The sequence below is a fragment of the Lichenostomus cassidix genome, chromosome 2 (genome assembly GCF_008360975.1).
Source record: "Lichenostomus cassidix isolate B80296 chromosome 2, HeHo_3.0, whole genome shotgun sequence".
NCBI lineage: Eukaryota > Metazoa > Chordata > Aves > Passeriformes > Meliphagidae > Lichenostomus > Lichenostomus cassidix.
Genome location: NC_139482.1, coordinates 47768416 through 47784190, shown reverse-complemented (window position 1 = coordinate 47784190; position 15775 = coordinate 47768416). Strand labels below are relative to the sequence as shown.

Genomic DNA, 15775 nt, shown 5'->3' with positions numbered 1-15775 from the left:
AAGAGTCGGAGATGAGAAACTGAATCTGTGCAGAACAATTTTTAATATTATGTTTTGGAAAGTGTGCAATCAGGCTGTTCCCTTGCCCTTTCCAATGGAAGAGTTAAGGAAGCTACATCCATTATTTCACTCTAGTCAGTGCTTCATGCCCTGTGGTGAGTGTGAATTGTGCTTGAAAATCAAGATTGTAACAAAAAAATTACCTCCCCAGTGAGCTGATAAGGGAAAGTGCAGCACCATGTCAAGAAAATTCTTGCTTCATATTTTAAATTTGGGGTTTTTTAAGGCAGTAATGCAAATTAATTTATTTTAGACATAAAAAATAAAGATTTCAATCAAATTTCTGAGGTACAGTAATACGTGCAACTATATTGCAAAGGCATAGAAAATATCTGGAGGCAACATTATCAGCTTATCAGTTTTGAATGTTCAGTGAGCACTCCAAAGGAGGACAATTTAGAGAAAATCATGCTGTGGTAAATACTTAAAATTTTCAGTAAGAATTCTTTCAGAATAGAGTATCTCTGAGCCTGGGATATTTTATGGCCACTTTTCCAAGAGAGAATTTAAAGGAAAGCTGAATCTCTCTGTTAAAAAGTCCATGAGTGGGTGCTGTTAATAACTCCAGTAGGTTGGGGATGATTGCACATGACTTACAGCTTTGTTTATTCACTGCATATTAGATGACATGGCATAAATCCAAAGGGAAACAATTAGTATTCATATGCTCAGAAACAAAGGAGTGTTGGTTCTTTTACTTCAAAACTCTCAAAGGAGTGACCAAGGACTAGATTTAAGAAAGAGCTGAAAGTCACAGAAATGAGATTTACATTCACCAAACGAAAATCAGATTCTTAAGCATCTCCCCTTCCCCTCAGCCACATCTGAGCTCTCTCAGCTCCTTCATTTATCCAGAAGCTGTTTAGTGCAGAATTCATAACCACAGCAAGGTATTCAGGCTTCACCACCCCAGCACCAGGCAGTAAGACCTTGGTCCCTGGACCCCCTTCCTTTCCCATCAAGTAAATCACTTAATGACTGTTTACATGAAAGGACCAGGCTTAAGAGGGAACCTTGCCTCCAGTTTGGCTTTGTGTTATATGATCCCAAAGTGGGAAATATGGATGGTCAGAATATTCCAGGTGAAAAAAGGCTCTCTGTGCTACCATTTCGTGTACAAATGCTCCCACCATTTCACTGTTGTCTTCAAGATGGACCTCTAGGAGGTGACTCAGGGAGATGGATCCCACTAGAGCCCCTCAGGCAGAGATTCATTCTTTCCATTATTTCCACATGCCTAGCTTGAGGCAGCTGTACATTTTAGCTGATCTCATAAAATAAATGTAATGGCTGCACTGGATCTCCTCCTGAAGAGTTTTATTCTCTCCATGAACTGTATATATTTCTGAACAGAAGATTTTGGACTTCATTGTGGAGTCAAGCACCAGGCATTTGAGTGCCTAACACATCCACTGAACACATTTGCCTTAATGTGCTTTCACTAAACAGAAAAAAAAACCATGTACATTTGAGATCTGCACATCATTTGAGGTCATCTATTAATTGTTCATTACTCAACTGATACCAAAAGGAAAACCTAAAAAAAAAATAAACTCACAAATGCAGATATCATCAAATGCATAGAAATCCTACAAGAGCTCAAAGAGAAAGGTAACATATGGGTAAGACTGAAAAAGCTAATTTTAACATGATTTAGTTCAGCAAAGAACACATCCTGATTCAAAATGTGGTTTTATTCTTATCTCACATTGGTTATACTTAGTTATTTTTCTGAAGATTGAGTCTCACTTTTAGCAATTATTAAGGAATGCTGTTTTGCAAGTAAGTGAGGCATTTTTACTAAATTTGGTACCTTTTCTTTGGTAACTAAAAGAATGTATATTAGGTAACTTAATTGTTAGACTGTATTCTATTAGAAAAAGGCAGATAATGCTTTTTGTTTCTAAGGGGATTCCTTTCTATTCATGATTTGAATTAAGCTAATTTGGATGGAAATAGCAATTATATATAACAGGCAAAAACTTGATTACTTTAAGCAAATAAATATAATTACATGGAATACTATGAATAATAACAACACATTTATTGAATTATATTTTGAAGTTAAAACTATTTGAATAAGGACTTCTTGGCAGTCATATGTCCTTCAAGACATCTAGAAGCAAAGGTTAACTCCTCCTCTTCTGGGTTTGTCATTAGGTTGTAAATTCTCTTCAACCCAAGTTTCAACACCCAATCAACTTGTCAAGTTCTAATGGTCCTTGTGTTGAATTTAGCTTTTCATGCAGAAAAAAGCATATAATTTATTCCTTCAGCAAATCCTACGCACCAAATCACAAGAGGTGATTTCACCTATTACACTGACTGGACTTCTGTGACTGACAACAAATACAGACCTTTTCCTTAGCATAATTTACAAGGATTTCATAAATAACTCGAATCTGCAATATACATTTTCATGGCAATATTCAGGACGTAATCAAACACATTTTAGTAGAAAATATTCATGATGGTGGGCCCAGTTACATGTCACTTATGAAGCCACTGTGGTTTTATTCTGTCTTTTCATGCCAAGGCAGAAAAAAACCCTAGCAAACATAGATTTTAGTTTCTTTTTTAACCTACTCATAACTTAGTCTAGAAATGGGTCAGTTAATGCTCTTTCATTCTGCTTAAGATATTTTTCTGATACACGAAGCAAACTAATTCTCTATCATTGTTTATAAGGCTGGTTTTGCTCAAGGCTCTTTATCTTGTCATATCAATCAGCCAAGGCTAATATGTGTGACAGAAAGTAGGACAGAGATCCCCAAAGAGGGATGAAAAAATGAAATGACAAATAAGCTGGAAAGGATGCAGGGTCATTTCCCTTTTAGCCTCAGTGAAATACCTTGCTTTATGAGTCAGCATTGAAGATATAAATAGTTTGCAATTATATAAATAGTTAGCAATTATAGATATAGCCGGATGATGAATGTCAGACATTTGCAGAATGTATTTTGTTACCTAGGTTTAGCGAGGCAGGAACAAACAGGACTGATTGATCTGAGTTATCACAGATTAAAAGTAAAAACCCAGGGGATGAATCTATGTTTTAGTTACCTAACCAATCAGCCAGAACGCCAGGCCCTTGTGCAACACAGGCAGAATCACCTCATAAAGGCTGAAAAACAGCAATCAGTCTTAACATTTGAGAACATCAGCTTAGGAAATCCTCCTATGCACTGATATACACTCTCCCAAGCCACAGGAATAAACACTTTCTAGAACCTGAGAAAGCAAGCAAGAGGTTCATTGACCTGCAACCTTCCTTCAATAGTATTGACATCCAGTCTAGCTGGCAGGAGAATGACCCACTTTTGATTTCTGACTAGATGAACAGGTCAGAAGGTCAGAGTAGTTCAGAAAATACTCTTCAGTTTGTACATTGAGACCTAACTGCCCTGCACTAAGACCTGAAGAATCTGACTATGGTTTTGCTTGTTTTCGCTTTATGGCAATGAAAGTAATCTGGTTTTTACCAGGTTTACTCTACCTTTCCATAAGTATAAATAAGATCAAGATGTGTTTGGAAGCATTTATCCTGGGTGCAAATATAGTTCCTCCCAGTGCAGGGGCAGCAGAACTTACAGCTCTCTCCGAGCTCATGTTTAAACATTTCACCCAAATACATATATCTTCATGTAACCGTGGTTTTGACCTTGTTTTAAAACAGCAGCCCTTTTCTGAGGAAATGTGGAAAGCTAATTAATTTGTATTGCAACGAATTATCAAAGATGATTTTTTACTCCCCCCCTCCCCCCTAATTAAAACAAATGTTGAGGGAGGAATAAGTAAATTTTTGCAGGTGGAAACAGTGCAGATACTCTCACTTCGTGATTCTCCCCCTGCCATTTTCAGATGAGAACATTTGCTTTCCAGGAGAGTTTTAAAGTCATCAGTTCAAATGAAAGTGACAGGTAAATTAAGCCTGATCGTGGAAAGCAAATGGCAGTGTATTCCAGGGGGAGGCTGGCTCACGCAGAATTGTCCATGTTAATCCAAGCAGCTAGTCAACGTCTGAACAACACACAGGGAGTGAGGTCCTGTACTGGAAGCAAAGGATGACAGTAGCATGAAGTGCAGCCCTACAAATCAATATTCTTCTGCACCTAAATCTTGTCATGCACTCTCTATTCCTGAATTTCTCCATCTCTAAATAGGAATGATCAATACCTGTCCACTGGGATACCACAAAGCTTAGCTGTCTAATGTTTGCAAAGCATTTTGCCAGTCCCAGATGGAAGTTGCTCCATGGAGAGTTGCCTCTACCTCCTTGATGCTGCTACACTTCTTAATCCACCCTTTTATCAACTGGTATTTCATGCACTCTCCCTTGCAGACGAAGCAGTGAGCTAACAGAAATGACAAAGTGCGCTTCCAAACTTCCCTCCCACTCACCTCTCCTCCATCTGTTGGAGAGAGAAATTTTATTTGCTGCAGAACTGCTGTCTGGCTAAAAATGTGAGCACTTTTTACAGCACGATCCCACTCTCTCCTCCACACACACCCACTGCCCAAGTGCTTCATTTTGAAATATGACATTGCTTCTTAGCTTATCCCCTGTGTAAGAAGAGGCTTCTACAGCACATTTTATTAGGTGATGACTAAAAAGCTGCTGTAAAATCCCACATGGTGTTCACGGCTGATCACCTCCACCCTACCTATTAGGAACGGAAAGAAACAGAGGATATCCGACAATAAAGACTATTTTTCTTCCTCTCTTCCCTGTCACAAACAGTCCAATTCAGTCATATGCCTGGTTATTTCCAAATTTTGAGATTTATTACTGAGTCTTATGGACAATTGGTATTTATCTTTAATACCTGGCTCCTGGAAGGAAGCACTCACTTCAGATTTTCCATTTCTTTTAAAGAAAGCAGTAAGTCATGGACTCCTGGATGGAGAGGAAAACTAGGTTTGGCTGAAGACTCAGGAAATAAAGTGGAAAAGACTCAGGAAATAAAGATATATATGAAAACATCAAATTTCATTAAACGCACAATGCAATCCTATTGGTTTAGGCCCACAATTGTGCAACAATTCTAAATTGGCAAATCTGGCACTCTGAGTGGGGGGAAGTTTGTGGTCATGGAATTTGAAAATTGTCCACCACTGTAACTAAGCAGAATATCAAAACCTGTGTTCAGACAGTATTTTAGTCCAGATTTCAAGGTCTGGACTTGAGATGCTGCTGAAAAGAGAAAGCACATGAGAAATTTGACAAAAAAGAGAGGGGTAGTCTGATTTATCACTGGGGTGAAACCTCAACTTCAAAACCCTCCCAACTTCATTCTTACTCAGGATATTGCAGCTTTCATAAAGAGAAACATTTGTATGGTTTGGGACTTTTTTCAGTTTGAATGGTCAAAGGAACTATTTTTCCCCCAAGCACCTATAATGGTCTATCTATCAATCAAACTAGGTAGACAGATAATTTTATTCCACATTTTCAGCTAATTTTTTTAGTAATCTTTGCAGAATGAGTTACAAAATGGGGATAACTGTGATGTCCACATGTTAGAAAACATTCACCAACATTCCTTGTTGGTGAATCTGCCTTAAGACTTAAAGCTTGAACATTTCAATGATCTCAGACTTAAGGGGATCTTAACAAAGCTTGGGGATACGGATGCACTATTACAATGGACAAAAACAATGCAGAATTTATAGGCTACAAGGACATTTGGACAAGATAAGGAAGAAAGTAACAAGCCAACTCAAGCAACTGTGCTGAAATCAGCTCTGAGTGGGTAAAAGGTAATTCTGGCAGAACGAGTTTGCGACCTCTGACTCAAGAAACTCACCGAGTGAAGACAAAAATTGAGCAGTGGACTAATCAGCGTAAGAAGTGAGGGACTCAACCAACAGAAGACAGAATACTAATTAATAAGAGAACTGCATAACTTGAAGCAAGTGAACATTAGTGCCTTTGTTTGCTAAAATGTATAAATAGTGAAAAGTTTTGATAGCCATCATGATGCCTTTGTGGACTTGCCACCCAGCACCCCTTTCTGTGCAGAACAGTAAATAAATCAAATACCTCAACTCTGTGTGTGGAATGACCTTGTGCACACCAGATTAGAGATGTCCCACATTTTGGGACAACACTTGGAAGACAAGATGTGGCATTTTCTCTTCTTTCTCACCCCAATTTAGTTGGAAGGATTGAGGTCCATACTGCAGCTTTGAACCTGGAAAGATTGTGTCCTTTCTTTCATAAGGACACAACTTCTTCAGATTGTGCTCTAGCAATTTCAATCAAAAGGCTTCAGTCAGAAAAGCAGATGCATCGCTGTTCCCAGTTAGAGGCCCAGGCTAAATTACTAGGTGATTACAGCTCCTATTAAAAACTCATTTCACCTAGAAGGAAATGTTTTCCAGCTGGGGAATGGTGACTACTCCCAAGTGGTGACCCCAGCCTTGAACAAGATTCAGTCAATCCTGACAGCTGCTCAAGAGAGTTATAGCTCCTGCCAGAAAAAAGGGCTTATCTAACCTAGGTCCTCAAAAGAGGGAAGTTCAGCATGTTCACCTTGCCAATTCACAAGCCACAAGAACTTCAGATTCTCCTGCAAGAAACAGGTGGAGTTAGCAATTTATGAAATAGACAACACAAAGTGGGCAAGGTGAGGCATAAAGAAGGGTTTATGTCCTTAGTTTGGTGGTGGAAATAGGCAAAAATCCCCTCTCCATATCGATATTCCCTGTTCAGTAAAAAACAGTAATCTAATTTTAATTTACAATGCAAAACATATTCTACACAACAACCAAAGCCTTTTCTTCGCCCCTGCAACCAGACTGCTGCATGGATCTATAAATACCCCAGCTCACAGGTACAGTTCATTGTACTACAAGTTTATTCCTTTTTTTAGACTCCTCCAGCAAAGGTAAAGAATGGTGACAAACTGAATGTAACATCAGGAAATTCCTTCTTATTAGCTGGTGTTTAATCTTGTCTGAGTAACATTGGCTTGAAGAGCAGAGACATTCAAAGTGATAGGGTCAAGAAAAAGTGAGAGTTATCCAGGCATGTTATTTACAGAGACAAGCAGAACAACTTGGAAACTGTTTTTTGGCACTTATTTATCTCAGCTTGATCTTTCTGTTTTTTATGCAAGTCTCCAGCCAAGAGTTCCTTGTTAACTGCTCAAAGTGCATCTTTTAGGGAAACTTGACCATGTTTCCTCTAGCAACTGTGGAAAATACGGCTCCGCATTATTTGCCAAAACAAAATTATTTAAATGCTTTATATCTGCCCAATAATCATGGTTCAAATCATATCAATAGCACTGCTAACTTACTGCAGTGAAAAATTATCATACATGATTGTGAAGCACCAGTTGCCCTAAAATCTCCCAATTCTAAAATTGATGGAGTTAAGTCAGCATTCTTAGTATCTACATTTAATGGACACAAGGGTAGGAGTAGCCTCATTAGCACAGGGATGGCCTGAGAAGCAGCATTCCTTACCACAAAGGTAATGTCACTTGGAACTTGACCCTATACAGCAGCAGACTGACTGGGGGAGGGAAAGGGCTTCAGAAGAAAATGGGATTAGCAATTGGACAGTATCAAACCCAAGATACTGGTCTGCACCACACTTGGTTTGATTCTGTACCTCTATTATATGCCCAGAACTGCCACATTTTGACAAATACATTAGCTTAGCAGGTTACCTACCCCTAAGTCCAACCAGGATCCAGAAAACAGCCAGCTCTTTCTCTGATATCTACTTTAGTTCAGTGAAGCACTCCCCAAGGTTCTTGCATACCATGGGCATCTTCATAACATAGTCCCTGCTGACTAGCTCCTGATTCAGAGCACTCTCCCAGGGAACAGGAGATCCTGTTTAACTCCACATCCACTCCCCATCCACTTAGCAGTGATGAGCCTGTTTGGGGGCTGCCGGCAATCCCACCTCTCCTGCTGAAGCTGTCTCACTGCACAATAAATTCAGCAGTCATTTATAAAAGAAAGGGTACTCAATCCTGCCCTGGAAACCAGGCACCACCAGCACTGGAGGTGCAGGTTCCCTTCCAAGATCTGGTGGATCTTTTTCACACGTAGGACTACTGTGCTGACACCTGCAACTCAAATGCATGTATTTCCTTCCTGAATGGATCCCACTTCCACCTTCTCTCTGGCCCCAAAATATCCTGAATGAGGCACCTTCAGCAGCAGCTGCAGTGAATGTTTCCTAGGCAAATTGGCATCCAATGGCTCAGAGCATCCTCCCGGGAGGGCTGTGTTTGAAACCTGGCTGTCTCAGCAGCTTAGAGAAGCATTCCAGCCACTTAGCTGTTACGCAAGTATTCATCATCACATATTCCTCCAAGCAAGCGTTTTTCTGTCTGTCTCCTGGTGAAAGAACTCTGATCTATTCTTTTGACAGGGAGATGCCTGGAGGTTTCCATGCTCCACACTTCAGGCACTCCTTCACCCTGACTTCCCCAGTCAAAACTCCAACGACACCGAGGGTCTGTAACTCACCTGTATTCAGCAGTTTCCTTTCTGCATGTCTTCTGACATCTGAAACAGCATTTCAGGTCACCAGCACCTTTCAGCTCAGTGCTCTTTTGCTCTGTAAACCATAGTGAAGTACCAAACTTTCTCATAGAAATTAGGCACCTGAATTACTCTGCTTCAGCATCCTGTCAAGCTACTCTATGTTCAAAGGCACTTCTAGTTTTGGGGACCCTGTCCATAACTACCATAAATGTAGTACAAGGCCAGCTAGTTCTACAGTGAATAGTACACAGAGAGGTATATAGCACTAAACTTGTGTAATGTAGCTTCAGTAAAGATCTACTCACCCCTTCACAAAAGAGAATTGCAAGGATTTATTTCTACAAGACTTAAGGAAAACTACTTTCTGGTATGACTATTATTTATTTGCCTGCAGAATGTTGAAGAGGCAACCTAATTCTGTCAATTGTTTGCTGAAGTTTCAGCACTGATTTACACAGACAGTTAAGAAACCAGCTGATCAGAAGACCAATGAAAGTAACTTATAAATGTCAAGAGCATCAACATTATTTAAATCACTAGCAACTACACCTTTAAACCATGAAACTTTGTGTCTGGCCTAAGCAGAAGATGGGCTGTGGAGAGGTAAGAATCTCCTACCAATTTCTTTCTAAAGAAATTGCAACTATTTCCATAGATCAAGCAGCACAGAACAACCATAATAGGCTTTAAAGACACCATAACCCATCCTCTTGCAACAAGGCAGGATGAACACAGCAAAGATAAGAGTATGAATACACACTATCTGTGCACATGCACACACCATGCTCAGATGACAGGTGAAAACTGTAAAAGAATTCCACATCAGAAAACTGAAATAAATGCTCGAATTCTCAAAATACTTATCTGTAATGGTTATTAATCTGACAATTCAACAGCTTTGATGTTTAGGTATATGATTCTCAAGTATTTCATATTGATGTTAAGTATGTGTACAGTCAGAAATCTTGATGTATGAATATAGTCAAGAAAATTACAAAATAAAGTATGCAATCTCTTCCACTCCCCAACACACCAGCTCTTACAGAGAGCATTAGGGAAGATATCCACAATTTCTGCCATCTACCACAAGAAGATAAAGAGTAGGGGTTTTGCCAGGTACTTTGCTAATACATTTCTGAGTTACGAGGTAACAGACAGACATGCCACAAATCTAATACCAACATATCTCTGGGTCTTGCTGTGTAAATGAAAACCAAATTATAGAACAGTTTGGGTTGGAAGGGGCTTTAAAGATCATGTAGTTCCAACCCCCCACCATGGTAAGGGACATTTGTCACTAGACTAGTTTACTCAAACCCCCATCCAGCCTGGCCTTGAGCACTGCCACGGATGAGGATTCCACAGCTGCTCTGGGCAACCTGTTCCAGTGCCTCACCACCCCCACAGTGAAGAATTTCTTCCCAATGTCTAATCTAAACCTATCCTCTGTCAGTTAAAAGCAATTCCCTCTTGTCCTTGCACTACATGCCCTTGCAAAAAGTCCCTCCCCAGCTCTCCTGCAGGCCTCCTTTAAGTAGTAGAAGATACTCAAAGGTATCCTTGGAGCCTTCTCCATGCTGAACAACTCCAACTCTCTCATGCTTTTTTTCACATGGGAGATGCTCCAGCCTTCCTATCATCTTCATGTCACTCCTCTGGACTTGTTCTAGCAGGTCCACATCCTTCCTGTGTTGATCAGCAATAAACATTTCAGTGAATACAGATACAGTAGTGTGTCCATCTTATTTTAATTGCCACTTTGTTATTGCTAGTTATATTTTTTTTCAGCTCTTCTGTTCTGTATTTAACTTTCTAAATACTCCAACCAAAAAAAGCTGAAGCTCAGTAGCAACAGCTGTGGTCCCTTTCATGTAAGGAAGGGTGCTTCCTAACTGGTCTTCAGCAAATATTGTCACAGGGGTTGCTGGCAGGAAAACCTTTTAATTTATTTAGAGAGATAAGACGATTTCTTTCCTCCTATGTTTTCAGTAAGTACAGAGGTAAAAGGCTTCCCTTTGGGAATGACAGCAAATGCTTAAAAAATGGCAAGTGTTTAAATGATTTGCTGAGTCAGAGTTTGTAATAGCTGGCTGTCAGGAAAGTGCTTTGCAATAAAACTGTAGGCAGTATAATGAAAAAATGTTTTTAAGAGAAATAAGGGAAAAAAAGTGAAAAGTACACATAATTTACACCACAGTCCTTTGTATTAATATGAGGTTCAAGCAAGTGATTTTTTTTGGGGGGGGAGTCTGGAACTGGGAGACTTGTCCTCTTTAGGACCGCATCTTCCAACTGCAGCAAATAGTTTGTACTTCTTTTTCATTTAGGTGTCATTTTTGTATCACCAGGGAGAGAGATTTTTAAGTCACCCATTTTTGAGCTTTTGAAGCCTTTTCAAAATTCTTTTCAGCATGGCTTAGACAGGCAGAAGTGGGTGGATTAGCTCCACAGCCTGCATCCACTGCTTAGTTCCAAGGTTTCAGTGCAATATGCATCTCACACATACCAAGGCACCTGTCGTGGGTCTTAAGCCCTTTGAGTCATAGGCGTTAGCTGGTGCCAGAACACTGGAGCTCCCACCAAAGGTGAGAAGATTTAAAAAAAAATAAGGGAAAAAACAGAAAAAAAGCCTCCACAACCCAAGGGTGTATCTGGACAAGTTCATTTTGCTAACGTAACATACAAGTAAGATTAATGCACTGAGATCACTATTATCTGAAGAGACTGCCATGGAAAAGGAAGATTCATGTTTATTTATGCAGACCAGCATAGTGGGGAAAACCCTTAAAGCAGTGATACTGATCTGGAGATTCAACTAGATTTCCTATCTCTGCTTCAACATTACTGAAATCTTGACCTAATATATCTCTGAAACAGTAAGCCCTGAAATTTGAATTGCCATTATTTTTGTCTAGCAGTCAGTATTTCATATGTTATTGAACTAAGTTCCATCTGGAGTGCTGACTCAAAGTCAGAGAAAAAACAGTGGGTTGCATGGAACCACATCACAGATCAGAGGTCCCTGCTCCAAAGAAAGGTACCTGAGATTAAATTCTTGATAACTTTCCTTCTTACTTCTTTTTCTTTGCTTTGCCTTTGCTTGGCATTTTGTGATAATGTTGGGGTTTTTTCCATAAAGAAAAAGATTAATAATTTAATCTTTAAAATGTGGCCAGCAAGGATTTTGAAATTGTAGTTGTCCTTAAAAAGTTTAGGTAGTGTTTACTGCCCAAATGTAAATAGTGAAGCTGAGAAACTGATCAGGAAAGTTTCTGCAAAATACCCATCATTACAGAAAACAAAGCCAAATAAATTACATTAATGGTCCAGCTTTCTTAATTCTTGACTTCTACACAGTGTAAGAGACATGCATTACATCTCATCAACATGTTTCTAAACTATCTTCTAAATGCTTGCTTAAGCAATAAGACTTCTTTAAGAAGAAACACCTGGAAAGAATGCTTTTTTACAATTTTACAATGCAATAGAAAATTTTTACTGCTACCCACACAGCTCCATTCTACAGCAGCATTTAATTTTTACTCATGTAAAATATCCCATTTTGCTCACAACACTGAGCATAATAATAAGTGTTTCAGTTTTTGACATAAGGTAATTATTGAAGCAATTTGTTATGTATACAAAGAGGAACCCTTTTAAAGACAAAATATTTCAACAACTAAACAATATTCTGATTATGTTTAACATGCAAATGCATTAATTAAAAATGCTGCTAAAGGAGACTACATGTTGTGGTTTAACCCCAGCCAGCAACTAATTACCACATAGCTGCTCACTCAGCCTCCAACCTTTCCTGTGGGATGGGGAGGAGAATCAGAGAAAAGGGTAAAACCTGTGGGTTGAGATAAGAACAGATTAATAACTGAAAATAAGTAAAACACAGTAATAATGACAATAATATTAATGCTAATGAAAAGGGAGATAAAAAAGAGAGGGTGGAATAAAACCCAAGAAAAACAGTGATCCACAGCACAATTGCTCACCCCTGCTAACCCTGACCAATGCTCAGCCTCTCCCCTAGCAGCAGTCAGCCCCTCCCATCCAACTCCTCCCAGTTTATGTGCTGAGAAGATGTTTTATGCCATGGAATGGCCCTTTGGCCAGTTCAGGTCAGCTGTCCTAGCCATGCTCCCTCCCAGCTTCTTGTGCTTACTGGCAGAGCATGGGAAACTAAGAAGTGCTTGACTTAGGGTAAGCACTGCTCAGCAACAACCAAAACATCAATGTGCTGTCAACATTATTCTCATACTAAATGCAAATATACAGCACTATACCAGCTACAAAGAAGAAAATTAATTCTATCCCAGACAAAACCAGAACGCTGGACACATTGAGATCCCATCAGAACGAAGTGATACTCTGAACCCGATTTACAAATCTCAATCATGCAGTCAGTCCTGTATGGCTTTCAGAAAGCATTCAAAAAATAAGACAAGATCAAGTGATTCTTAAAAATTTAAAAACAGGTTTTATAAAAACATTATACATTACAAAAATGTATCAATTAAACCTTACAATTAAACCTTACAAAGCACTTAAAATGTGTAACATTATTTTAAAGTAAGATTATCCATTTTTCAATAGGTACAGGTAGAAGTTTATATCAAAACTTATTCAAATAAAAGACAAGCCCTAAGCTTCATACCCATCTAATCAGAAGAACATACACTGTCAAAAATATGAATATGTTTAGAGATTTCTTGTCTATAAAAATAGAAAAGAGATGTATCTCACCTGAAGACTCAAAAAGTTCTAAACATAACAAGACTCTTAAAATCAGAGAAACTATAAATCTTTCTTTTCTGAGGATTCCAGCTCAGAAGAATGACGATGCAAATTAACAACAAAGAAGAAAAAAAAGACTGAGTGGCAAAATACCCCTGAGATAAGCCAGAACACTAATATTTTTTTCTACTTGCGTGTTTCTTTGGCTTTTGTTACTTTTAAGCTACCACATAGATTTGAAAGGAAATTGGTCTAGTCATATGTTTAAACAATTACACTATAGAAACATAGGTAATTATTCTGACACAATACAAGCAATAAAAACAAAACAAAACAAAAAACCCAAACAAAAATACAAAAACAAAACAAAACAAAAACAAACAAACAAAAAACCACCACCAAACAAAACCCAACAAAAACCGCACAGTATTAAATTGCTCTTTTTCTTCAGACTCTTCCCATTTCTTATCCCATCCCTCTATTTAAAAAAAAAAAATCCATTCTAAACTTTGATGGTTAAGAGGATAAAATAGCCATATCGAATAATTTTTCAAATTATAATTTCCTGTGTCTTCCTTTTTTCCTTGAGAGTTTTTTATGGACAAGTTCTTCAAAAGCTGTAATTTCATCTTCCACTTCATTTTCCAAGTCTTTGTCATACACCATGCCTATATTAAAAACAATAATTTAATGCAGAATGGAAAACCCCAACACCTGTTTCTCTTAATAGCATGACAAGCTATGTCATTGCTATTTTATATGGCAGCAATATACCTTCTTATGTGCATAATCATGTTTAAGAAGTATTTCGCTTAATATGACAATGTGCTTAAGAGCTCCACAAGGAAGCAGCGACTGCTAAGCCACTTGCTGCACTAATAATTAATTTTCACTGAAAATCTATTTCTATTGTTATTTCCTTTGACTTCTCTAAGACATCTAAGACATCTTCTCTAAGACAACTCTCTTTCAAGGTTCAGTTTCAACAGACTATACATCTGCTTACTGACTTCAAAGACAGACTATAACGTTGCTTTTGAGGCTACAAGAACACCACCAGTCTTATTAACTGTATCTTTGCTGGAATAGGAAGATGCAACACAAGGCTTTATCCCAACCAATTTTTCTAAAATTGAGCTACTTTAATGCTTCACATATAGTCCATTTTGTAAGTCTGATCACTTAATTGCTGCCTATTTTGCAATTGTTTCAATCCCACCACCCAAATATATGTTTAAACCTGAACATGAAGTCTTAAACTTGCCCTCAGAAGTCTGTGATGCAAATACACACATCCTTTATCCTTTATCAAGCTTTATCAGGGATCCACTGAGGGCCAGGGAGGAGGCTTGCTCCGCTCTGACCACCCTGCAAGGCTCAGGCTATGGTTTGAAGAGCCACTGAGGAAAGCCTGGTTAACTTGTTTTTCGGAGTGCCCCTGTGGGACTGCCCGGTTCTTGCTGCCTCAAAGTTCAGGGAATACCCACAACGCTGCTGACTGGGAGGCTGAAATGATGCTTAGAGACCACCGCCAAACAGTAATGGCCACAGAAGGCTGTGCACTTTGAAAACATACCTTCTTCTCTTATCCTGCGAGAGTCCACGTTCTTCAGCCATTTACGAGCGTCATCAATGGTGACAACCAATTTGTTGGCATGTGTGGTTATTACTTCTTCAGCTGAAATGGAGCACAGTTAACATTCTGTGAGAACACTTAGCTGAGAAATGGACAGCAGCTAAAAGTCAAGCACAAAATGAAGTGACACAGAGCTAAGTTGGATGACGATGCTGCAAACCCAGAAGTCACAGTTGCCAGTGACCTCATATGGGAGATAATTCACTGTTGTGGATGAAGATGATGTATTTATTACTCCTCACTCCAATCAACATTACTAGCACTATCAGACGAGAAGCTCTACATTCCTGTGCTGCCCTTTTTGAGTTACATCTGAATCCTGAAACCTTCTACTTTATTTTTGGGTATTAAAGTTCCTGGCTTTCATTATCTCTCTGGAATTATACAAATCAAAGTAAAACATGGACCTGAGATGTTGCAGCCTTTACTGAACTGCACCATTAAGAACCTGAAAAATGCTTGTTATAGAGGGAAGAGTAATCTCAGAGACAGGTAATTTCTGTATATACATATATATTTTCACTGAGTGGAGGAATGAGATAAAATTCATCAAGCAATTGTCATAACAAAATCTACTATTACTTAATCAAGGCTTCATCTATCTTATTCATTGCTATCATGGTTCACTGAGCAGAAAGCAAAATAAACAATAAGCAAAATAAACAATAAGCAAAACCTCATGGACTTCATCCGTATATAAAACTTTCCACTAGGAGTAAAGATAATGCTTATATGTGAAGAGCACAACCTAACATTTAGTTACAAATTTAACATATTTCATTGATCAGAGCTGATGAACGTATCAAATACTACAGTTTTTCA

At 38.6% G+C, this 15775-nt stretch overlaps 1 protein-coding gene across 2 annotated transcripts in view; it reads right to left on the bottom strand.

Annotated features, from left to right (window-relative positions):
* Positions 1-13034: 13034 nt before the first annotated feature.
* TRANK1 (tetratricopeptide repeat and ankyrin repeat containing 1) overlaps positions 13035-15775 on the bottom strand; it is a 51453-nt gene continuing 48712 nt past the window's right edge. For both annotated transcript variants that reach the window (XM_085051450.1, XM_085051451.1), the window contains exons 23-24: positions 14894-14995; positions 13035-13985 (exon numbers count right to left, since the gene is read on the bottom strand). In XM_085051450.1, coding sequence (XP_084907576.1) covers positions 13873-13985; positions 14894-14995 — 215 coding nt within the window. In that variant the 3' untranslated portion in view covers positions 13035-13872. The remainder of the gene's footprint in view (positions 13986-14893; positions 14996-15775) is intronic.